At 46.8% G+C, this 26965-nt stretch overlaps 1 protein-coding gene across 1 annotated transcript in view; it reads left to right on the top strand.

Moving 5' to 3' along the window:
• Positions 1-15442, top strand: part of LOC115155714 (E3 ubiquitin-protein ligase SH3RF3-like) — a 149777-nt gene extending 134335 nt beyond the window's left edge. The window contains exons 4-9 of the mRNA XM_029702612.1: positions 4781-5232; positions 6865-7035; positions 7304-7524; positions 9724-10043; positions 11203-11534; positions 14872-15442. Of these exons, the coding sequence (XP_029558472.1) occupies positions 4781-5232; positions 6865-7035; positions 7304-7524; positions 9724-10043; positions 11203-11534; positions 14872-15040 (1665 nt within the window). The 3' untranslated portion in view covers positions 15041-15442. The remainder of the gene's footprint in view (positions 1-4780; positions 5233-6864; positions 7036-7303; positions 7525-9723; positions 10044-11202; positions 11535-14871) is intronic.
• Positions 15443-26965: the final 11523 nt, after the last annotated feature.

Genomic DNA, 26965 nt, shown 5'->3' with positions numbered 1-26965 from the left:
ACACACTGAGACAGATCCACTCTGTCTTGCCTTCTACAGTCTATACTCACACACTGAGACAGATCCACTCTGTCCTGCCCCATACAGTCTATACTCACACACTGAGACAGATCCACTCTGTCCTGCCCCATACAGTCTATACTCACACACTGAGACAGATCCACTCTGTCCTGCCCCATACAGTCTATACTCACACACTGAGACAGATCCACTCTGTCCTGCCCCATACAGTCTATACTCACAAACTGAGACAGATCCACTCTGTCCTGCGACATACAGTCTATACTCACACACTGAGACAGATCCACTCTGCCCTGCCCCATACAGTCTATAATCACACACTGAGACGGATCCACTCTGCCCTGCCCCATACAGTCTATACTCACACTGAGACGGATCCACTCTGTCCTGCCCCATACAGTCTATACTCACACACTGAGAAAGATCCACTCTGTCCTGCCCCATACAATCTATACTCACACACTGAGACAGATCCACTCTGTTCTTCCCCATACAGTCTATACTCACACACTGAGACAGATCCACTCTGTCCTGCCCAATACAGTCTATACTCACACATTGAGACAGATCCACTCTGTCCTGCCCTCTACAGTCTATACTCACACACTGAGACAGATCCACTCTGTCCTGCCCCATACAGACTATACTCACAGACTGAGACAGATCCACTCTGATAAGCCCCATACAGTCTATACTCACACACTGAGACAGATCCTGTCTGTCCTGCCCCATACAGTCTATACTCACACACTGAGACAGATCAACTCTGTCCTGCCCCGTACAGTCTATACTCACACACGGAGACAGATCAACTCTGTCCTGCCCCATACAGTCTATACTCACACACTGAGACAGATCCACTCTGTCCTGCCCCATACAGTCTATACTCACACACTGAGACAGATCCACTCTGTCCTGCCCCATACAGTTTATACTCACACACTGAGACAGATCCACTCTGTCCTGACCCATACAGTCTATACTCACAGACTGAGACAGATCCACTCTGTCCTGCCCTCTACAGTCTATACTCACACACTGAGACAGATCCACTCTGTCCTGCCCCATACAGTCTATACTCACACACTGAGACAGATCCACTCTGTCCTGCCCCCATACAGTCTATGCTAGTCTATACTCACACACTGAGACAGATCCACTCTGTCCTGCCCCATACAGTCTATACTCACACACTGAGACAGACCCATTCTGTCCTGCCCCATACAGTCTATACTCACACACTGAGACAGATCCACTCTCTCCTGCCCCATACAGTCTATACTCACACACTGAGACAGATCCACTCTGTCCTGCCCCATACAGTCTAGACTCACACACTGAGACAGATCCACTCTGTCCTGCCCCATACCGTCTATACTCACACACTGAGACAGATCCACTCTGTACTGCCCTCTACAGTCTATACTCACACACTGAGACAGGATCCACTGTGTACTGCCCCATACAGTCTATACTCACACACGGAGACAGATCCACTCTGTCCTGCCCCATACAGACTATACTCAAAGACTGAGACAGATCCACTCTGATAAGCCCCATACAGTCTATACTCACACACTGAGACAGATCCTGTCTGTCCTGCCCCATACAGTCTATACTCATACACTGAGACAGATCAACTCTGTCCTGCCCCGTACAGTCTATACTCACACACGGAGACAGATCCACTCGGTCCTGCCCCATACAGTCTATACTCACACACTGAGACAGATCCACTCTGTCCTGCCCCATACAGTCTATACTCACACACTGAGACAGATCCACTCTGTCCTGCCCCATACAGTCTATACTCACACACTGAGACAGATCCACTCTGTCCTGACCCATACAGTCTATACTCACAGACTGAGACAGATCCACTCTGTCCTGCCCTCTACAGTCTATACTCACACACTGAGACAGATCCACTCTGTCCTGCCCCATACAGTCTATACTCACACACTGAGACAGATCCACTCTGTCCTGCCCCCATACAGTCTATGCTAGTCTATACTCACACACTGAGACAGATCCACTCTGTCCTGCCCCATACAGTCTATACTCACACACTGAGACAGACCCATTCTGTCCTGCCCCATACAGTCTATACTCACACACTGAGACAGGATCCACTGTGTACTGCCCCCTACAGTCTATACTCACACACTGAGACAGATCCACTCTCTCCTGCCGTCTACAGTCTATACTCACACACTGAGACAGATCCACTGTGTCCTGCCCCATACAGTCTATACTCACACACGGAGACAGATCCACTCTGTCCTGCCCCATACAGTCTATACTCACACACTGAGACAGATCCACTCTGTCCTGCCCCATACAGTCTATACTCACACACTGAGACAGATCCACTCTGTCCTGCCCCATACAGTCTATACTCACACACTGAGACAGATCCACTCTGTCCTGCCCCATACAGTCTATACTCACACACTGAGACAGATCCACTCTGTCCTGCCCCATACAGTCTATACTCACACACTGAGACAGATCCACTCTGTCCTGCCCCCTACAGTCTATACTCACACACTGAGACAGATCCACTCTGTCCTGCCCTCTACAGTCTATACTCACACACTGAGACAGATCCACTCTCTCCTGCCCCATACAGTCTATACTCACACACCGAGACAGATCCACTCTGTCCTGCCCCATACAGTCTATACTCACACACTGAGACAGATCCACTCTGTCCTGCCCCATACAGTCTATACTCACACACTGAGACAGATCCACTCTGTCCTGCCCCATACAGTCTATACTCACACACTGAGACAGTTCCACTCTATCCTGCCCCATACAGTCTATTCTCACACACTGAGACAGATCCACTCTGTCCTGCCCTCTACAGTCTATATTCACAAACTGAGACAGATCCACTCTGCCCTACCCTCTACAGTCTACACTCACACACTTAGATATATCCACTCTGTACTACCCCATACAGTCTATACTCACACACTGAGACAGATCCACTCTGTCCTGCCCTCTACAGTCTATACTCACACACTGAGACAGATCCACTCTGTCCTGCCCTCTACAGTCTATACTCACACACTGAGACAGATCCACTCTGTACTGCCCCATACAGTCTATACTCACACAGTGAGACAGATCCACTCTGTCCTGCCACATACAGTCTATACTCACACACTGAGACAGATCCACTCTGCCCTGCCCCATACAGTCTATACTCACACACTGAGACGGATCCACTCTGTCCTGCCCCATACAGTCTATACTCACACACTGAGACGGATCCACTCTGTCCTGCCCCATACAGTCTATACTCACACACTGAGACGGATCCACTCTGTCCTGCCCCATACAGTCTATACTCACACACTGAGACGGATCCACTCTGTCCTGCCCCATACAGTCTATACTCACACACTGAGACGGATCCACTCTGTCCTGCCCCATACAGTCTATACTCACACACTGAGACAGATCCACTCTGTCCTGCCCCATACAGTCTATACTCACACACTGAGACAGATCCACTCTGTCCTGCCCCATACAGTCTATACTCACACACTGAGACAGATCCACTCTGTCCTGCCCCATACAGTCTATACTCACACACTGAGACAGATCCACTCTGTCCTGCGACATACAGTCTATACTCACACACTGAGACGGATCCACTCTGCCCTGCCCCATACAGTCTATACTCACACACTGAGACGGATCCACTCTGTCCTGCCCCATACAGTCTATACTCACACACTGAGACGGATCCACTCTGTCCTGCCCCATACAGTCTATACTCACACACTGAGACGGATCCACTCTGTCCTGCCCCATACAGTCTGTACTCACACACTGAGACAGATCCACTCTGTCCTGCCCCATACAGTCTATACTCACACACTGAGACAGATCCACTCTTTCCTGCCCCATACAGTCTATACTCACACTGAGACAGATCCACTCTGTCCTGCCCCATACAGTCTATTCTCACACACTGAGACAGATCCACTCTGTCCTGCCCCATACAGTCTATACTCACACACTGAGACAGATCCACTCTGTCCTGCCCCATACAGTCTATACTCACACACTGAGACAGATCCACTCTGTCCTGCCCCATACAGTCTATACTCACACACTGAGACAGATCCACTCTGTCCTGCCCCATACAGTCTATACTCACACGTGCGTGTATGAACGCACACGCGCACTATTCTCTCCAAGGAATCCTCTCCAACTAAGGAGTTTGTTGAGCGGAGGTAATATTGATGTAATGCAGCAGAAAGCGTCCCCTGAGTTCAACATGGTGACAATGTGTGTGTGGACTGAGAGGATCTGCTCTCTGTGTTGTGACTGTGACTGTGAGACTGAGCATCCGTCTGTGAGGGAGCGTGAGTAGTGTTGTTGCTGGGAAGATTCAGTGTGTGGGGGTTATCTGACTAGCAAGAACAGACTACAAGATCGACTGTCATCCTGTCAGATATTAGCTGCATTACAAACGTTGTTCTCTCCTCCTCCTCTTTCACTAAGTACATAGATTCTCCCCAGAGTGTGGGGTGTGTGTGATCTTTTTTGTCTGGTTTGAAGTTCTGCCAACAGGAGAAGGCGTGCTCTGAGAGCCAGCAGTGTGTAGTAAAGCAGTCTAAAGCAATTCAATTCATGGATCTGGATCTCATCCTTCCCTCTCCTCTCGTCTCCTTTCGTCTCTTCTCCTCTCCTATCCTATCCTCTCGTCTCCTTTCCTCTCATCTCCTCCCCACTTTAGCTAAATGAAACAGCCAAACAGTTGATGGAGATTGACAAGCCGACATCCAATCCCGTCCCTGGCCCCAGCTTTGACCCGTCTCCTTGCCTCCCATTGGGTCCCTGCTCCCCTGGCCCCTCCCCTGACCCATCCTCTGCAGGAAGCGGCAATGGTGCCCTCCAGAGGCAAGAGGAGGAGAGAAGAGGAGGAGAGGGGAAGAAAAACACTAAGAAGCGCCACTCGTTTACAGCTCTGAGTGTGACACAGCGGACAGCCCAGCTCAACAACAGACACAGCATGGAGATCTCCCACCCTGTCCTCATCAGCTCCTCTGACCCCAGGGCTGCTGCACGGATACAGGACTCTCCCCCCGGTCCCGCCCCCTCCTCAGTAGGAGTTCTGGTTCCTCCCAGAATGGCTTCAGTCACCTCAGAACTGCTGGCTCAAGCCAAGGTCCAACTACCACTCAACATGTAAGTTTACTCATCACACAGACATGGTTCACTAACTGGTAAATCTATAGGTAAATGAGTTGACTAGCAAGGCTGTCTGTTTTCTCTGAGCTGCTGTCCTGTCTATGAGGTGAAACAGAAGCTGAGTGGAATATAAAGATTCTGTTGCATCTACTACCATATCTTCCTGGACGTGCGTGCACGCACACAAACACACACTATCCAGAGCGGGTTGTCCCGCTAATGAGGTCGGACACTTCCATCTCTGACCGGCAACCTGCCCTGTTGCTATGGGAAGACATCCCCTAGTTACCATAGTAACCCAGAGGCAGTGCATGGAGACCTGCTTACTCTCCCCTCCTACTATTCTTCAGACATACACTACCAGTCAAAAGTTTGGACACACCTACTCATTCAAGGATTTTTCTTTATTTTTACTATTTTCTACATCGTAAAATAATAGTGAAGACATCAAAACTATGAAATAACACATATGGAATCATGTAATAACCAAAAAAGTGTAAAACAAATCAAAATATATTTTATTTTTGAGATTCTTCAAAGTAGCCACCCTTTGCGTTGTTGACAGCTTTGCACACTCTTGGCATTCTCTCAACCAACCATGAAATGTGTTTCCATGGTTGAGCAGCTGCACACATGCCTAAGATCACCATGCGCAATGCCAAGCGTCAGTGTAATGCCTGCCACCATTGGACTCTGGAGCAGTGAAAACACATTCTCTGAAGTGATGAATCACACGTCACCATCTGGCAGTCCGACGGACGAATCTGGGTTTGGCGGTTGCCAGGAGAACGCTACCTGCCCAAGTGCATAATGCCAACTGTAAAGTGTGGTGGAGGAGGAATAATGGTCTGGGTCTGTTTTTCATGGTTAGGACTAGGCCCCTTAGTTCTAGTGAAGGGAAAACTTAACGCTACAGCATACAATGACATTCTAGATGATTCTGTGCTTCCAACTTTGTGGCAACAGTTTGGGCAAAGCCCTTTCCTGTTTCAGCATGACAATGCCCCATGCACAAAGTGAGGTCCATACAGAAGTGGTTTGTCAAGATCGGTGTGGAAGAACTTGAGTGGCCTGCACAGAGCCCTGACCTCAACCCCATTGAACACCTTTGGGATGAATTGGAACACCGACTGTGAGCCAGGCCTAATTGCCCAAAATCAGTGCCTAACCTCACTAATGCTATTGTGGCTGAATGGAAGCAAGTCCCTGCAGCAATGTTCCAACATCTAGTGGAAACCCTTCCCAGAAGACTGTAGGCTGTTATAGCAGCAAAGGGGGACCAACTCCATATTAATGCCCATGATTTTGGAATGAGATGTTTGACGAGCAGGTGTTCACATACTTTTGGTCATATAGTGTATATTCAGACATAAATTCAGACATGTACATTCAGATATCAAACATATATTCAGTCGTACCCTCCAACAGTATTTGGACAGTGAATCTCCCCAAAATATTGTTCTTAATTCCAGCAAACTGGATATGAGATCAAATAATGCACATGAGACATGCACAGAATCTCACCTTTTATGTGGTTATATTTTATTACATAGTTGTTTGTCCATATTAAAATAATACCAGTCATTTGTTCAGTCATATGATCCTAAATGACGTCTCTGTGTATCCCAGCTACCTGGCCCTGTATGCGTATAAGTCCCAGAAGGCAGATGAGTTGGAGCTGAGGAAAGGAGAGATGTACCGCGTCACAGAGAAGTGTCAGGACGGGTGGTTTAAAGGAACCTCTCTGCGCACCGCTGCTTCAGGAGTCTTCCCTGGAAACTACGTCACACCCGTGTCCAGGTGAGACACACACACTCACACACATTTTCTCACGCAAATACTCTCTTTCTCCCTCTCACACACACCCTTTCAAACACATAACTCTGTTTGCGTGACAGGCGGACGATAAGCAGCATGTTGATGGTAGTATAATAGGGGATATCAATAGTATCTTGGTCACTAGTCTAACAGGACTGGAAGCAGTGAATCTCTCCTCTCTTACTTGCTCTCCCCCTCTCCCAACCCCTTCTCCCACTCGTGCTCTCTCTCTTTCTCACTCTCTCTGCAGAGCTCCGTTTGCAGTGGGTGGTTCTCAGAGCTCCTGTCTCTCGGGGCAGGACGTTGGAGGGGTGGGACAGGGGAGTAAGGCAGCCTCCCCCTCCTCCGCCGGCCCCTCCTCTCGTCCCTCCCCTCCTCCCTCTTCCCCCCAGTCTGCCGCTGCTCAGCTGAAGAACTGCCTTCGCTTTGGACAACAATCAGTTAACCAGACCCGCTCTGCCATGCAACTGGGTGAGTACACAGAGATTATTCAGGTTCTAGATGTGTAATTTCCTACATTTGATCCAGCTCTTATATCTGGCCTCTCTCTCCCTCCTTGCCTCCCTCCCTTCTTCCTTCCCTCTCTCTGTCAGGGAGAACATGTGATGGTATTTAAAGTTTCTCCTGGGAGCCTCTCTCTTTGTCTCTGTCTTACACACACACACACACACACACACACACACACACTTTATTTTGTAATGGATAACAGGTATGACCATAGGTAGACTATGGTAGTTTGGTCACATGTGTCATGTATTCCTCTCTATTGGCAGTCAGATGTCGTATTGGGGCGGCAGGTAGCCTAGCGGTTAGGGCGTTGGGGCAGTAACCCAAAGGTCGCTGGTTTGAATACCTGAGCTGACAAGGTGAAAAATCGGAAGGCACATAACCCTAATTTTCTCCAGGGGCGCCGTACTACTATGGCTAACCCTGCAAAAGAACACATTTCACTGCACCTATCTGGTGTGACAATAAAATATATATTTATATATAATATGATGACAGCACAAACAGAAAGCAGATGGTGTCTTGTAACAGTAAGATGACTACTGTGTGCTGTGTAATATATACTGCTCAAAAAAATAAAGGGAACACTTAAACAACACAATGTAACTCCAAGTCAATCACACTTCTGTGATATCAAACTGTCCACTTAGGAAGCAACACTGATTGACAGTAAATTTCACATGCTGTTGTGCAAATGGAATAGACAACAGGTGGAAATTATAGGCAATTAGCAAGACACCCCCAATAAAGGAGTGGTTCAGCAGGTGGTACCACAGACCACTTCTCAGTTCCTATGCTTCCTGGCTGATGTTTTGGTCACTTTTGAATGCTGGCGGTGCTTTCACTCTAGTGGTAGCATGAGACGGAGTCTACAACCCACACAAGTGGCTCAGGTAGTGCAGCTCATCCAGGATGGCACATCAATGCGAGCTGTGGCAAGAAGGTTTGCTGTGTCTGTCAGCGTAGTGTCCAGAGCATGGAGGTGCTAACAGGAGACAGGCCAGTACATCAGGAGACGTGGAGGAGGCCATAGGAGGGCAACAACCCAGCAGCAGGACCGCTACCTCCGCCTTTGTGCAAGGAGGAGCACTGCCAGAGCCCTGCAAAATGACCTCCAGCAGGCCACAAATGTGCATGTGTCTGCTCAAACGGTCAGAAACAGACTCCATGAGGGTGGTATGAGGGCCCGACGTCCACAGGTGGGGGTTGTGCTTACAGCCCAACACCGTGCAGAACGTTTGGCATTTGCCAGAGAGCACCAAGATTGGCAAATTCGCCACTGGCGCCCTGTGCTCTTCACAGATGAAAGCAGGTTCACACTGAGCACGTGACAGACGTGACAGAGTCTGGAGATGCCGTGGAGAACGTTCTGCTGCCTGCAACATCCACCAGCATGACCGGTTTGGCGGTGGGTCAGTCATGGTGTGGGGTGGCATTTCTTTGGGGGGCCGCACAGCCCTCCATGTGCTCGCCAGAGGTAGCCTGACTGCCATTAGGTACCGAGATGAGATCCTCAGACCCCTTGTGAGACCATATGCTGGTGCGGTTGGCCCTGGGTTCCTCCTAATGCAAGACAATGCTAGACTTCATGTGGCTGGAGTGTGTAAGCAGTTCCTGCAAGAGGAAGGCATTGATGCTATGGACTGGCCCGCCCGTTCCCCAGACCTGAATCCAATTGAGCACATCTGGGATATCATGTCTCTCTCCATCCACCAACGCCACGTTGCACCACAGACTGTCCAGGAGTTGGCAGATGCTTTAGTCCAGGTCTGGGAGGAGATCCCTCAGGAGACCATCCGCCACCTCATCAGGAGCATGCCCAGGTGTTGTAGGGAGGTCATACAGGCACGTGGAGGCCACACACACTACTGAGCCTCATTTTGACTTGTTTTAAGGACATTACATCAAAGTTGGATCAGCCTGTAGTATGGTTTTCCACTTTCATTTTGAGTGTGACTCCAAATCCAGACCTCCATGGGTTGATAAATTGGATTTCCATTGATTATTTTTGTGTGATTTTGTTGTCAGCACATTCAACTATGTAAAGAAAAAAGTATTTCATAAGATTATTTCTTTCATTCAGATCTAGGATGTGTTGTTTAAGTGTTCCCTTTATTTTTTTGAGCAGTGTAGTATGTAACAGTGTGTAATGTGTGTGTTCAGTCCACAGCCCGCCCTCCAGCAGCCCAGAGCATCCCACACCCACTGTCTCTCCTCTCCGACCTCAGAAATCCTCCCCGTCGCGCTCCGCTGGCCAATCTGCTCGCCCAATGTCCATGGTGTCCCCCGGCCCTTCCCCCCTCTCCTCCCCTGCTTCGCGCCCTCTCTCCGGCCTCTCTTCGCCCCTCATCCCACTTTCCTCCCCTCTCTCCTGCCTCACCCCTCCCAACGCCAGTGCCGCCCTACTCAACGGAGAATCAACCAATCCCTTTCAACCATCCTCGCCTGGCCCCTCCCACAGCAACGCCCCAAAACCAGAGAAGGTGAGTCTCCTAGGGTGTCTCTCTTCATCTTGCTTCTCATCTCTTCTCTCTCTCCTTGCTCTCTCTCTCTCTTACCATCTCTCTCTCTCTCTCTCTCTCGCCTCACCACTACCTCCCTTTATCTAAACTCACAGCAGAGTCTGGTTCCCACATCACACTCTTTTAAAATCCTTCATCATGATGCCATAGTCCGGAGGATATGTTCAAGGAATATTAAAAGCATAGCTAGGGGAAGTGGTGTTGAGGGGAGTTGCTTGCACCTGGACATGGTGTAGAATCCTCCAACGCCAGACAGACAGACTATCAGTGTGACAGTGCTGTCTCTGCGTGTTGTTCTTCGTCTTGATGGGTGTATTAAAGCTGGGTCCATGGTGACAGTGATGGATGGTAGAGTTGTCTGAGAGAGAGGAGCCTATCTGCTCTGGTGTTGACTGGCTTTACAGACACTAGATGAGACAGTTGGTGACAATAGGACAAATAGACTAGGGAAGGACCATGATAAACAGTCATTGACTATGACCTGTGATGGATTAACTATAGTATTTAGTCTCATAGCATTTAACCTCCTAGCTTTCCTAACCATTTTAATTCCCCACATGCATTGGCTTATTATGCGTTGGAGTTTGCTGTCTGATTAAGTTAGAGGTTTGTGGTGTGTGTGTGTGTGTGTGTGTGTGTGTGTGTGTGTGTGTGTGTGTGTGTGTGTGTGTGTGTGTGTGTGTGTGTGTGTGTGTGTGTGTGTGTTGAGGCCTGCTGTGCTGTCAGACAGATGCTTCCATGCTGATTATGCGCTGATAATTGGCTCTGACTCACATCTCAACCCCAAAGATATGCACACACACACACACACACACACACACACACACACACACACACACACACACACACACTGAGACTAAAGTTCCCCCTGATTTATCGAGACTAAACTATCTGCTGTATATATGCTGCCCTCTAGTGGATGGTTACTACACTCAGATCTCAAAAATATACTGTACTGGCCAACTGGAGGTGCCATTGTTACATCAGGACGATACTGCTGGTTAACTGTCTCTGAGACCAGGAGGGATACTGCCAGAAAAATAAAACTGTAAATCTATAGAAGAGACTGCAAATGTTTTCATCCCCATTCTCTTCTCTGTCTTGTTATCTGTGTCCACAGAAGGAGAAGAAAGGAGGTCTGCTAAAGCTTCTCTCTGGAGCCGCGGCCAAGAAAAAGGCATCTCATTCTCCCCCGTCCTCCCCCCCAACCCTCCCCCTGTCGGGTGCCGTCCTCCCACATCACACCCGCTCTGGCTCCTGTCCAATGGATGCCCAGGGGCGTGCCGGGTCTTGTCCAATTGAGAGTGAGATGGCAGGGGCAATGGGTTTAGAGCTGCTGAACAGAAAGTCAGGATCCCTCGATCTCAACTTCCCCCGGTCGCCCCCGATGACCCGCCCCGGGAACGCACTGCTAGCTCTCCGGCCTGAACCCAAACCACTGTCCAGAGAGAGGTAAACACACACCCTGTCCAGAGAGAGGTAAACACACCCTGTCCAGAGAGAGGTAAACACACCCTGTCCAGAGAGAGGTAAACACACCCTGTCCAGAGAGAGGTAAACACACACCCTGTCCAGAGAGAGGTAAACACACCCTGTCCAGAGAGAGGTAAACACACACCCTGTCCAGAGAGAGCTAAACACACCCTGTCCAGAGAGAGGTAAACACACACCCTGTCCAGAGAGAGGTAAACACACACCCTGTCCAGAGAGAGGTAAACACACCCTGTCCAGAGAGAGCTAAACACACCCTGTCCAGAGAGAGGTAAACACACACCCTGTCCAGAGAGAGGTAAACACACACCCTGTCCAGAGAGAGGTAAACACACCCTGTCCAGAGAGAGGTAAACACACCCTGTCCAAAGAGAGGTAAACACACACTGTAACTACTCACATAGCCGCGGGAAGTAGGGGTGCTGAGGGTGCTGCACCACTCCCTGACAAATCAGAATAAAAATATATATAAATAAATATGCTTTTTCACAAAAGCAGTGCACTGGGCCTTTACTAGTCCATTATTAACGGACCGATATAGCCGTCTGTAGTGAAAAAACTGTTTCATTCTGCACCGCCCCCGTCCCCCCGTCAGCGAAGAAAATGCAGCAACCTACTTCCCGCGGCTATGGTTACACACTCATACACACACCCTCAAACATCCACCATAGCTGTATGCTACGACTCTACGCCACTGCAGCACCAGGAATAACTGATCATCATTCTTCTCCTATCCCCATCGGTGTGTCAGAGCTAATAGTGCCCTCTTTTTTCCCTGAGAGCAACCGCGTCACACAGATGCACGCACGAACACACACACACACACACACATACACACACACACACACACACACACACACACACACACACACAAACATTAAAACACACACTGCTTCGACCTCATGTTTCAAGCACGTATAAATCTGTGTGAAGCATTTATATACAAGACTGCTGAATGATGATGACCTGAGTAGCAGCATATATCACCTCCCCGTGTGTGTGTGTGTGTGCATGTGTTCGCATATGAGTTACAATGCATCCCCACTGGTCAAAAACTGGTTGAATCAACTTTGTTTCCACGTCATTTCAACTAAAAAATGTTTACGTGATGACATTGAATCAATGTGGAAAACTGATTGGATTTTCAAAAAGTCATCAATTTTCTATTTTTCCCACCCAACTTTCAAGGATGGGCATAAATTACAATTTCTAAATACAACTACAAAATACCCTAAAGATCACTGTATCCAAATAAAATATTATATACTTTTGCATAGTATAGTATTTAATTATAATACATGTATTTTGTATTTTAAAATACATTTTCAAGTAGCCGGCCGAACAGCAACAACATTCACAGCAATGGTTACGGAATCGTTTTACTTGCTATGACTGTGATATGTCGTTGTTTATCTACCTTAGTTGAATGTGCACTGCCACTCTGGATAAGAGCATCCTGCTAAATGGCCAAAATGTAAATGTACAGTATATGTGAAAATGAACAACTGCAAGCACACTGGGTATTGTCATTGGCCATCTTTCGTGGGCGGAGCTCATTAGAGTAATACTCAGCATCCTTTGCAATTGTTAATTTTTACATACACATTTATATGTAAACTCAGCAAAAAAAGACATGTCCCTTTTTCAGGACCCTGTCTTTCAAAGATAATTTGTAAAAATCCAAATAACTTCCCCAAAAGAAAGATGCCCAGGGTCTCTGCTCATCTATGTGAACGTGCCTTAGGCATGCTGCAAGGAGGCATGAGGACTGCAGATGTGGCCAGGGCAATAAATTGCATTGTCTGTACTGTGAGACGCCTAAGCTAGAGCTACAGGGAGACAGGACGGACAGCTGATCGTCCTCGCAGTGGCAAACCACGTGTAACAACACCTGCACAGGATCGGTACATCCGAACATCACACCTGCGGGACAGGTACAGGATGGCAACAGCAACTGCCCGAGTTACACCAGGAACGCACAATCCCTCCATTAGTGCTCAGACTGTCCGCAATAGGCTGAGAGAGGCTGGACTGAGGGCTTGCAGGCCTGTTGTAAGGCAGGTCCTCACCAGACATCACCGGCAACAACGTCGCCTATGGGCACAAACCCACCATCGCTGGACCAGACAGGGCTGGCAAAAAGTGCTCTTCACTGACGAGCCGCGGTTTTGTCTCACCAGGGGTGATGGTCGGATTCGCGTTTATCGTCGAAGGAATGAGCGTTACACCGAGGCCTGTACTCTGGAGCGGGATCGATTTGGAGGTGGAGGATGCGTCATGGTCTGGGGCGGTGTGTCACAGCATCATCGGATCGAGCTTGTTGTCATTGCAGGCAATCTCAACGCTGTGTGTTACAGGGAAGACATCCTCCTCCCTCATGTGGTACCCTTCCTGCAGGCTCATCCTGACATGACCCTCCAGCATGACAATGCCACCAGCCATACTGCTCGTTCTGTGCGTGATTTCCTGCAAGACAGGAATGTCAGTGTTCTGCCACGGCCAGCAAAGAGCCCGGATCTCAATCCCATTGTGCACATCTGGGACCTGTTGGATCGGAGGGTGAGGGCTAGGGACATTCCCCCCAGAAATGTCCGGGAACTTGCAGGTGCCTTGGTGGAAGAATGGAGTAACATTTCACAGCAAGAACTGGCAAATCTGGTGCAGTCCATGAGGAGGAGATGCACTGCAGTACTTAATGCAGCTGGTGGCCACACCAGATACTGACTGTTATTTTTGATTTTGACCCCCCCTTTGTTCAGGGACACATTATTCCATTTCTGTTAGTCACATGTCTGTGGAACTTGTTCAGTTTATGTCTCAGTTGTTGAATCTTGTTATGTTCATACAAATATTTACACATGTTAAGTTTGCTGAAAATAAACGCAGTTGACAGTGAGAGGACGTTTCTTTTTTTGCCGAGTTTAGTTAATTTAGCAGATGCTCTAATCACACCATGGTGCCATCAGACTTCTGATACCAATATAGGGTGAAAGTATTTTTTCAAGTATTTTGTAAATACAAATTACATCTTTTTGAAGGATCTTGTTACAAAAGTGTAGTTCACCCCAGCGTAATACAAATGACTAAATACTCAGAAGTAATTGAAATACATATTTCAAAAACATGTAACAGAAATACTGCCCATCTCTGCCAACCTTTAACCTAAATCCAATGTCATGGTGAAATGTTTTGTTGATTTTTCATTGAATTCATATTAGTTGACAACTCAACCAAATTGGTTGAGGTTGAACTGACGTCTGTGCACAGTGGGTCATTATCCGTAACCCTCCCTCCCTAGGTATCGTGTGGTGGTGCCCTACCCCCCTCAGAGCGAGGCGGAGATCGAGCTGAGACAGGGAGACGTGGTGTTTGTTCATAAGAAGAGAGAAGATGGCTGGTACAAAGGCACTCTGCAGAGGACTGGACGTACTGGCCTCTTCCCTGGCAGCTTCGTAGAGATCTTCTGAACAGGACCCCTACACACACACACACACACACACACACACACACACACATACACACACACACACACACACACACACACGCAGGGATGGGCAAAAATTACAAAATACAATTACAAAAGATTAATGTATCAAAATGAACTACAAAATACTTGTATTTTATAATAATTTGGGAGGCACCTATATGTGTCCTATTACACACAAGTGTGTTTTTTGGGGGCATATCCCAACTCCCCCGAGCCACCCGTAGGGAGTGGGGTCACGGCCAGGGTCGCCATTGTACAGCGCCCCTGGAGCAATTAGGGTTAAGTGACTTGTTGAAGGGCACAGCGACTGATTTTTTTTCACCTTGTCGCCTCCGCTATTCAAACCAGCAACCTTTTGATCACTGGCCTAATGCTCTAACCTCGAGGCTACCTGCCGCCCCAAATGTATATCATTAAAATACATGTATTTTGTATTTAATTAAAATACATGTATTTTGTCATTTAAATACATAAATACATTTGCAAACTCAGTGACGGTTACATAAACTTTTAATTTGCTATGACTGATGTTGATTATCTACCTTAGTTGAATGTACTGACTGTAAGTCACTCTGGATAAGTGTCTGCTAAATGACCAAAATGCTGTATATATGTGAAAATGAACACACCAAAATGAACTGCAAAGCACACTAGGTATTATTATTGGCCTTGTTTCAGGGTCATGTCTAGATGGGATATATCTTAACCTAATTTTCTTAACCTGCTACGTTAATTCTATTAAACCTGCTATGAAAAGTACATTTTGACAAAAGCTGTATCCTTTCTAGACTAAACCTTGTTTCAGGGCAGAGCTCATTAGAATAATACTCCATTATTACATACACGTTTATATTTAGTTCATTTAGCAGACGCTCTTATCACACCATAGTGCCATCAGACTTTTGATACCAATGCAGGGTGAAAGGGGGATGGTGAACCACTATAAACAAATGGTATAGAAAAGTATTTTGTATTTTGAAATACAAATTACAGCTCTCGAAAGTATCTTATTACAAAATACTGTACATTGGAGTGTAGTCCAGCCCAGTGTAATACAATTTACAAAGTACTGCCCATCTCTGCACACACGGCTACCCCAGCTCCAACCAGCCTCATAGGAGTGGGGGCCTTTATCAACACAGGACAGCTATGGCAGCTATGTCCTTTATCAACCTCATCAATGACTAGTGATGTTGACATCATCAGGAGGCGCCAGCAACTATTGAAGGCACAATATGCGGCACACTGTATTTTTCTATTGCTTCAGTGTGTATTTGTTTTAAACATCAGTGTCCGTATGAATGTGTGGTATGGTTAGAGACAGGCCGTACTGGTTACAGAAGCACCTAAAGACCCTAGCTAACCTGATACCTGTTCTTTCTGGTCGGTGTGTGTGTGTATGCGTGTCTGTATGCATGCGTGTGTGTGCGTGCATGTGTGCGAGTAAGAAAGACCAGTAGTTGGTAATACCAGTCATGGGAAAGAAAGCACATCAACAGTCCCAAATGGTCTTCATTTTAACATACCCCACTTCTGGCAAGCTACTTCAAACCTCCTCTTTCATTGGCTAAGCACACAACAGTACTCCTCTTTCATTGGTTAAGCACACAATGGTGGTCCTCTCTAATTGGCTAAGTACACAGTTCCTCTCTCATTTACTAAGCACACAACAACTGTACCCCAACAGAAGTAGGATCAACTGGTTTAGAAGAGTAAAGAAGTCTACAGGTTAGGAAGACAGAGTGAAGCACACAGAGTTGGGAAGGCCAGAACAAGTCGTTACAACACATACAGATGGGATCAGGCTACATCCATACAGCACACTCAGTCTCAGCCTAAAGCATATGTGTGTGTGTGTGTGTGTGTGTGTGTGTGTGTGTGTGTGTGTGTGTGTGTGTGTGTGTGTTTGTGTGTGTGTGTGTGTGTGTGTGTGTGTGTGTGTGTGTGTGTGTGTGTGTGTGTGTGTGTGTGTGTGTGTGTGTGTGTGTGTGTGTGAGTGATAGAGACCATCTGGCTCTGATTGGAGTAGCAGATGCAGGGGAGTCTGGGTAATCCCTGAGTTGGGTGACAGACAGATGAGAACACCCAGAGATTCAGATGAGATTAGAACCTTTCCATCAGCCACGACACACACAACCACACACAGTCATTGATGTGAAAGGAGTGGATAGGTCCCAGTCTTTCCGCTCTTCCTCAGAGAGAGAGAGTGTATCAGTTAAACATGTTGATGTTGTTGCTGTGGATAAGCTTTTCGGTCCGGGCCAGACACAACCCTTAGCTCCAGATGAGCCAGCTGTATCCCTGAACCCAAAAGGCCAGTCTTTTTGTCTGTTTCTACTGTCTGTCTGTGGAGCTAATGCACAAGTCCTCCATGTTGGAGATAGAGCACTTCCACATGACCCAGACACCACACAGTGTCCATCTTGCTATTCCTGCTCCCCAGTTCCCATAAATCAGTGTGTTCAGGTGGACTGTGTTTCTGGTTTGTCTGGACTGTCTGGTGTGAGTACTGTACCACTGACAAGACTTTACAGACTTTACAAGGGGTTTGCTACGCATAGAATCTCATGCTGTCTAACTATGAGAGACGTTTTACATTACTGTAACAGAAAGTAAGAGATATATATAAATATATATATTGTGCAGATTATTTATATTTCGTGGGTGCCAGTCGCCCTGCACTCGAGACCAGCGTTCTACCATGTGATCATTAAACATTGTCTCGTATTGATGACCTCGTGGTTTGGTTGGTTTTTCATGTCAAGTGCATTTTCCCAATAAATGCCTTTGTTTTAAACCAACCTGTGTCACCTTTGCCTGATGACAAACCCTTTATATAGCCACACTGCCTCCCACCTCCACTCCATCACTTCACTCTCTCTCTCCTCTTCTTTCCTCTCTTTGTCCCAGTGGAGGTGTGTGACAGCGAGGCTGTCATGAATAATCACCTTACATTTGCATTTAGATTGAAGCTGAGGCCTGGCATGCCAACAAACACTTTATGTAGGCGGAGAGGTGTGTGTGACACTGTGTGTCATCACAGGGTAGAGAGACTCACGCCTGCCCGTGTGTGTGTGTGTGTGTGTGTGTGTGTGTGTGTGTGTGTGTGTGTGTGTGTGTGTGTGTGTATGTGGAAGACACTGTGCTGTAAGGTCACTGATCACCATTTTAGTCAACACTACTCTGATGCCAACAGCACTACAGCATGCCAGATTCTGTATTGGTGTGTTTCTCCTCAGGATACAGTGAAAGTCACCCCAACCCAGATTCCCCTCCTCCAACTCCACATGGACAACCCATCCCACTACACACTCCCCACACACATGCTTCATCCACTGTCTCCACACACACACACACACACAAGTGGTGCGCGGGTCAGCTTTTTGTTCACCCGCACATGCCGGCAATTGCTAAAGTGAATTGATAAAGTGAAAATGTGAAAGGTGAGGGCCGCACCCAACCCTAACCCGCAAATATAGAAACATGTGCTATAGGCTACAGTCAAAGACTGCAGAACGATTTTTTTGACAGAGGGTGCAGGATTTTGTTTTCCCTGATTTAGGTATGTTTCTGATTATAATTTCCGACATTTTGGTAGGCTATTTGTTAGTCAACTTGTCTTTAATTAGATACATGTAGCTTCTCTTTTGTTATTATATGTTGCCCTAGATGACTAAATAAACCCTTGCTCAAATGAATAATGTCATAGATCGATTGAATAATTCATTATATCTAGTTGACATCGGTAAAGTTCTCGGTCATCTTTCACGTAGCAAAGACGTTTAGGGACTGGGGAGAAAATACAAAGCAAAAAAAAAACAGAAAAGATTAGCTGTGCTAAAATGTCCAAATGACATCAATTTGACCGGTTGTATGGGAAAAGAAAGCTGTGAAAACGACCCAGTGTGTTTCTGTTTCTGATTTCAGTTCGACTTTGGTGCATATTGAACGTGGTTGAAATACTATCAGCTTTTATGATGAAGACAGCACCTCTACTAATCGTATCTAACTGAGCATTGCATTCTCTCAAATAAATAAATCAAATTTCTCCACTCCTGTTCCAAAGTCCAAATTTTGCCTACGTTTAGTGTATAATTTTACTGCAAGAATGTTTTAATTCTGCAAGAACTATTATTAAGGCTACAGCCCTATCCACACGGGATACATTTATTCCCAAACTGCCCCCTGCAATTTATTGATATACTGTATATCATATACAGTACCAGTCAAATGTTTGGACACACCTACTCATTCAAGGCTTTTTCTTTATTTTTTACTATTTTCTACATTGTAGAATAATAGTGAAGACATCAAAACTATGAAATAACACATATGGAATCATGTAGTAATCAAGAAAAGTGTTAACACCCTTTGCCTTGACAGCTTTGCACACTCTTGGCATTCTCTCAACCAGCTTCATGAGGTAGTCACCTGGAATGCATTTCAATTAACAGGTGTGCCTTGTTAAAAGTTCATTTGCGGAATTTCTTTCCTTCTTAATGTGTTTGAGCCAATCAGTTGTGTTGTGACAAGGTAGGGGTGGTATACAGAGGATTGCCCTATTTGGTAAAAGACCAAGCCCATATTATGGCAAGAACAGCTCAAATAAGCAAAGAGAAACGACAGTCCATCATTACTTTAAGACATGAAGGTCAGTCAATTCGGAAACTTTTAAGAACTTTGAAAGTTTCTTCAAGTGCAGTCACAAAAACCATCAAGTGCTATGATGAAACTGGCTCTCATGAGGACCGCCACAGGAAAGGAAGACCCAGAGTTACCTCTGCTGCAGAGGATAAGTTCATTAGAGTTACCAGCCTCAGAAATTGCAGCCCAAATAAATGCATAAAAGAGTTCAAGTAACAGACACATCTCAACATCAGCTGTTCAGAGGAGACTGCGTGAATCAGGCCTTCATGGTCGAATTGCTCCTTAGAAACCACTACTAAAGGACGCCAATAAGAAGAAGAGACTTGATTGGGCCAAGAAACACGATCAATGGACATTAGACTGGTGGAAATCTGTCCTTTGGTCTGATGAGTCCAAATTTGAGATTTTTGGTTCCAACCTCGATGTCTTTGTGAGACGCAGAGTAGGTGAACGGATGATCTCCACATGTGTGGTTCCCACCATGAAGCATGGAGGAGGAGGTGTGATGGTGCTTTGCTGGTGACACTGTCAGTTATTTATTTAGAATTCAAGGCACACTTAACCAGCATGGCTATCACAGCAATCTGCAGCGATATGCCATCCCATCTGGTTTGCCCTTAGTGGGAATACAATTTGTTTTTCAACAGGACAATGACCCAACACACCTCTAGGCTATGTAAGGGCTATTTGACACAGAAGGAGAGTGATGGTGCTTTGTCAGATGACCTGGCCTCCACAATCACCTGACTTCAACCCAATTGAGATGGTTCTGGATGAGTTGGAAAGTAGAGTGAAGGAAAAGCAGCCAACAATTGTTCAGCATATGTGGGAACTCCTTCAAGACTGTTGGGAAAGCATTCCAGGTGAAGCTGGTTGAGAGAATGCCAAGAGTGTGCAAAGCTGTCATCAAGACAAAGGATGGCTACTTTGAAGAATCTCAAGTATAAAATATATTTTTTGGTTACTACAGTACATGGTTCCATGTGTTATTTCATAGTTTTGATGTTTTCACTATTATTCTACAATGTAGAAAATAGTAAAAAATAAAATAGGTGTGTCCAAAACGTACTGTAAATACACAGTGCATTCGGAAAGTATTCAGACCCCTTGACTTTTTCACATTTTGTTACATTATTATTATTGCCTTATTCTATCATTTTTTTCTCTCATCAACCTACACACAATATGCCATAATGACAAAGCAAAAACAGGTTTGTATACATTTTTGTAAATGTATTAAAAATGTAAAGCTGAAATATTTACATAAGTATTCTGTCCCTTTACTCAGTACTTTGTTGAAGCACTTTTGGCAGCAATTACAGCCTCGAGTCTTATTGGGTATGAAGATACAAGCTTGGCACACCTGTATTTGGGGAGTTTCTCCCATTCTTCTCTGCAGATCCTCTCAAACTCTGTCAGATTGGATGGGGAGCATCGCTGCACAGCTATTTTCAGGTCTCTCCAGAGATGTTCGATTGGGTTGAAGTCCAGGCTCTGGCTGGGCAACTCAAGGACATTTAGAGACTTGTCCCGAAGACACTTCTGTGTTGTCTTGGTTGTGTGCTTAGGGTGTGGTGGAGAATTTCTGCATTACCAAATGAGGAGAGTTACAAACTTCACACACCAGTCAGAGTTATACTTAAACTACATCTTTAATAATAAGAGCTTTGCATTAGCAATGACTTTCAATGATGCACCATTTCTAATGAACCATTGAAAGTGACAACACAAAAGTACAAAGATCTTTTATAGCCAAGATACACCCCTCTCAACCTACATGACGAACAACAGATACAAATCTTAACCTTGTGACCATTCTCTGTATGAAAGGTATCTACTTCATTGCAAAGACCAGTGTCTGGTCCTCCTACTCCAAACTGGAACCGTCTCTCCCTGGTACGGTATAGAACAGAACCATTAACTCATGCTCTCTGGAATGCTCTTTAGGTTGTATCACCCAAAGACATCGTAAATCTCCTCCGTCAGTGCTATCACATAGAGGCCCTCCTCAGTAAAACACACACACACACAATAGTTAACAGAATACTCTATTCTGTCGAATAAAACAACCATTATAATGCAATACAAGCATTATAACATAATCTTGCAATTTCCACGACAAGGATCGTTGTCCTGTTGGAAGGTGAACCTTCACCCCTGTCTGATGTGCTGAGCGCTGTGGAGCAGGTTTTCGTCAAGGATCTCTGTACTTCGCTCCATTCATCTTTCCCTCGATCCTGACTAGTCTCCCTGTCCCTGTCACTGAAAAACATCCCCACAGCATGATGCTGCCGCCAACATGCTTGTGAACTGCAGCCCCCACTCCAAACGATTAGTTCTCGAGCACGTTGAACAGAGGCTGAAAGACATTTGATGGTCGGACTCGAAGCACGTACCTTGAGCCACTGAGCCGGATGCTCGTGTATTAATCCTGCTCTAGGACTCATTACGACCGGCACGAACACTGGTCAAATGAACGACTAAAATGAACAAGTCCCTCAGAAAAATTAATTATGACTCGAGTCAGTAAAGAGTCGTTCAAAAAGAATGATTATTTTGCAACTGCACATCGCTACAGGCAGCACAGCCGGCTGACAGGAGAAGGTGAAGTGCATAGAGCTTCATGAAGGAAACACTGCAGATAATAGATCATCTCAGTACGGCAGAAAACACCTTTTATAGTCTACAGACACATCACCTGAAAAATAGTTGTAAGGAAAAACAATCTTGAGAAGATGATGAGAAGTTGATGAAAATAACTTGTTTTGTTTTTATTCTGAGTGTTCCATTGAGAGGAGTTTCACAAAGAGCCACTGTTACACCTCATTTCATCATGGAACGTCCTGTCGTCTAACACGACTAATGTTCAAACACAAGTGCACAATGTCATGATTACATCTCTTCCAGAACTGGGAAGAACTAAATCACCATTGTATAAATTATAGAATGAGGATAAGAAATCATTTTTGAGGATGAAATATATTATAGTGCAGGTCAGTTTCTCTTGGCAGTTACTTAGCGCCCTCTAGTGTCTCAGTACCACTCTGCAGCCACAGATATCAACAATGCCCAAGAAAGGGCCAGACATGCAGACGTTGTCAAAAGTTGAACCCATTTGCAAAGTGGGGCCGCTCCACACCCGCTAATGCATCAGCGCAACCACGTGCCTACGACAGCCACAACACACAGTCAGTGAACTTTACTACTGTATGTTCCCTCTCTACCTGGAAGAGAGCTATGTTCCCACTCTCCTTGACACCGGTGCCATGGTGTCTTTGCTAATTGCAACAACATACAACCAGTTCTTCCAGCATGTACCGCTGCAGCCTCCGTCCACCACACTCTGTGGCTACGGTTAGAGCAAGATAGACATTGTCGACCTTCTCCACCTCCCAGTACGTTATGGTTCCAAGGCCTTAGACTCCTTCCTGTTTCACGTCACACGCCAGGGTGCAAACATCATGGGCCTCGACCTTTTTGTCAGTCTTGGATTCTTTCTACAGGACAGCAGTGGGGCCAAGATACTTGAAATGTCTTCTCCATGGCATCAGCCAGTATCCAGAGCTGTTAAAACGGCTTTCATCACTCACATTGGCCTGTATCGTTACAAGCTCATGGCTTTTGGCCTCAGCTCAGCAGCAAGTTGCTTCAGAAGATCTTGACCACGGTCCTCGCCGGATGCCCTGGTGTTGTGGTCTACCTAGATGACATTTTGGTGCATGGGTCAGACGTTGCTACTCATGAAGAGAGCCTACGGCAGGTGTTCACTAGCCTCAACCGCTATCACCTCACACCTCACACTGACAAGTGTGAGTTCTTAGTGTCAGCCATAGACTTTGTGGGGTCCGGGTGTCATCCGATGGCATCTCTCCACTGCAGTCGAATGTGTATTCTATCCTCAAAGTGCCCGCCCCCATATCAGCCTCACAATTGGCATCATTCCTAGGTATGACCACCTACTTCATGCGGTTTCTACCAAAATACTCCTGGCAGGGGACACAGGCCCCTCTGTCTCCCCTAGGTGGTCAGATCGCCTACAGCAATTTCCAAATACAGTTCACTCCAGGAAAATACAATGTTGTAGTAGACTTCCTGTCCCGCCCCATCTACTCAGATGGTGACAGATGGTGAAGAGGAGTTGGTGCATCTCGTCTACTCTCCTCTATAGAACACGGTGTCCCTGCAGGAACTGGAGGACACGTCAACTGCAGAACCATCATTTAACACACTCATTGAGTACATCAGGAGCGGATGGCCTTCCTGTGTCCCATCAGAACTGGAGTCATTCTCACAGATGAAAAACAAACTATCATGCTGGGGTGATGCCTGCATCGCACACGGCCACTGTGCAGTGATCCCTTCGGCCCTCAGGGGTTGTGTAAGGGCGATGATGCACAAAGGTCATCTCTGCATCGTCAAACTGAAACAGAGATGTCGTGACATGGTGGGGTGGCCTGGCATAGATTGTGGCCTTGAAGAGCTTGTCAGGTCCTGCACGTCATGTCACATCAGTGGGAAGACTGGCCCACCTGCCCCTCCCCCTCTACAACCTCTAGACTGGCCAGCTAGGCCTTGTGAGCACCTAAAGTGTAATGTCTGTGGGGAGGGACAGGTTACTCGTGGTGCTGTATGATCCTCACTCGAAATGGCCCAAAGTCACAGCAATGGGCACAGTCACAGCAGAGACCATAGTCAACTTTCTTGATCAGCTCTTTGCTCCCTGGGACCTGCCTCGGGCCATTACCAGAGACAATAACCCTGGTTCCTGTCGAAACACTTCACCTCATCTCGCAGCCAAAAGTGTCACCCACAGCCATACTGCTTTCTATCACCCGCAGGTGAATGGGGGGTGGAAAGATTTAATCAATCCCTAAAAAATGGACTGTGCGCGCACAGCCAAAGGGTGCTCTCTGGGCACTGCAGTCTCCCAGACCCTTCTTCACTAATACGCAGCTTGTCATTCCACTATGGGAGTCTCCCCCGCCTCACTCATGTTGGGGTGCGAGCTTGTGCTGCCCCTCACCAGACTTCGCCCATCAAGGGCACTGCTACCTCGCTCAGCAGTTGGGTCTTCAATGTGGAAGCCTCAGCATGACATGAAGCAGAGGTTCGACAAGAAGCATAAACCTCAGCCACCAATCACTGAGATGTCTGACTGGGTCAGAGCACGCTGTCCTCATCGGGCCAAGAAACTGAGCACGTTCTGGTGCTCTCCAAGTCAGTTCAGTCGTCAACTGGGCTCAGTGATATTTCAACTGTCAGATGGACCTCGTTGGCACACCAGCTGTCTAAGCAGGGTTTGTGTTCCCGTGAACACACCGAACGTGGCCACTGCTCCCAGAAATGTCAGGGCTCGTGCACACCCTGGGCGTTTTCAGGACTTTGATACTACCTTTCATAAATAGGCTTTTGGGCGGGGTGGGGGGTGTTATGTTTGTTATTTACCTCCTGTGAGTTTGTTGTGTGGGTCTTTTGACTCACTGTATTGTTATCCTGAAGGGCCACCGTACTTTAGTGATAGCGAATAAACTTTGTTGTTGATTAAGAAAAACGTATCGTTCTTCCAACACAACAATTGGTATTATCCAAATCAAAACCTGCCACTGCTACCATTATGGTTCTGTCAGGGACTGAACCTCTGTTAATTTCAAATGGAACCTGTCACACACGGTGAGTCCCTTGGAGGAGAGAATCGGAGAGCAGGAATGAGGATGATGTCATTGGTGTTTAAAATTGTTATTATCGTGTTAGTTATTTCCACTATTCGAAATGGCGATTGAGTCCACAGAACAAGCCGTGCTGCAGTTCCTAACAGAGAGGAGGGGTGGTCAAACATAGACGTGATTGATAATTTTGAATCAATGTGAAAAATTGTTCCGTCAAAGAAAACACTGTACAATGAAAGGTTAAACTGCTTTCGTGAAGCTGGAGGATGGAGTGAAATTTTTGTTTGAAGGAGAGCAGCACAAGCTCAGTGATGCGCACAGATCCTGACGACGAGGATGGAGAGTGTAAAGGCAACGGGGTGTGGGGGGACAGCGCAGCACTATCTGAACCGGGAGAATGAGATGGGAGCAGCGGTGTCAGCCGAGATGACAACAGAAATTATAGGGATAAATGTGATTCACCTGAAAAAGACTCAAATGCACCTGATACCCGATCTGGGCTTGATAATGACATGGAATCAAATGGGAATCATCGTGGTCCTCACTGAAGATACAATTAGTGATGTTACGTTTTCTGGTGGAAAGGTGAAGCTGAGAGACAGGAGGAGGATATAGTCAGCTCCAGCAATAGGGACAGACTCAGGTGTGTTAGCTAGCCAGGTGCAGATGAGGGGAAGTAGGAGGACCTCCCGGGGCTCCCAGAGGGCTCTTCTGTCCAGCTCTCTGACAGAGGACGCCAGGTGGGAGGGGCTAGACGGAGATGGGAACACCCCCAAGAGCAGCGGAAAGAACTTCATAGAGCTGATGAGCAGCTCCCCACAGGTAGGCTACACACACAAACATACACACACACATTAAATCACACACCGTTCTTTTGTGTTTTAGTTTTTTGTACAGATTTTCCACACTGGCTCTGGTCTCAAGTTGTTTAGGCTGCCATTTCCAAGATGTAGCCTACTAATTGTTCCTTTCCGTCTTTGTCTGTCTCCAGGTACGTCAGTCTTTGTTCAACCGCGGCTCTCGTCTCAGAGACTGTCAGGAGTGAAGGTGACTCTGCCTCCCTGCTGTCGTCTACAAACAGGGACTGTGTCTTGGTGGCCCTGGAACCCCTGGAGCACGAGTGGATGCTGTGTGCTTCGGACTGCAAGTGGGACGTTTGTTTCCACTGCTAATCCTGGACCCCAGCCTGCGGACCAAGAGGGACTTTGTGACTGGCTTCTCCTGCCTCCACTGGGCTACCAAGTAGGGCAACAAGTAACTGTTGATACAGCTACTGGAGCAAGCCAAGCAGAACAATGTTCTTGTGGATGTTAATGTGCGCTCTAGTGTTGGGTACACGCCCCTTCACCTGGCCGCTATGCATGGACACACACAGGTAGGAACTGTGTTGTTCTCACACCTCGCTGCTCCGGCAGCCAAATGCTTTCGCTCTCCGAGGCTGACGTGAGGAAAACTGTGTTTCCTAGATGGCATCCCTGGCCGCGTCCTCAGAGTGTGTGCTGACCAGCTGGCGGGCGTCTTCTCTGACATCTTCAACCTGTCCCGGGCTCTAGTCCCCACCTGTTTTAAGGAGACCACCATCGTCCCAGTGC

This window comes from Salmo trutta, chromosome 20, assembly GCF_901001165.1.
Source record: "Salmo trutta chromosome 20, fSalTru1.1, whole genome shotgun sequence".
NCBI classification, from domain to species: Eukaryota; Metazoa; Chordata; class Actinopteri; order Salmoniformes; family Salmonidae; genus Salmo; species Salmo trutta.
This window is presented reverse-complemented; position numbering and strand designations above follow the sequence as displayed.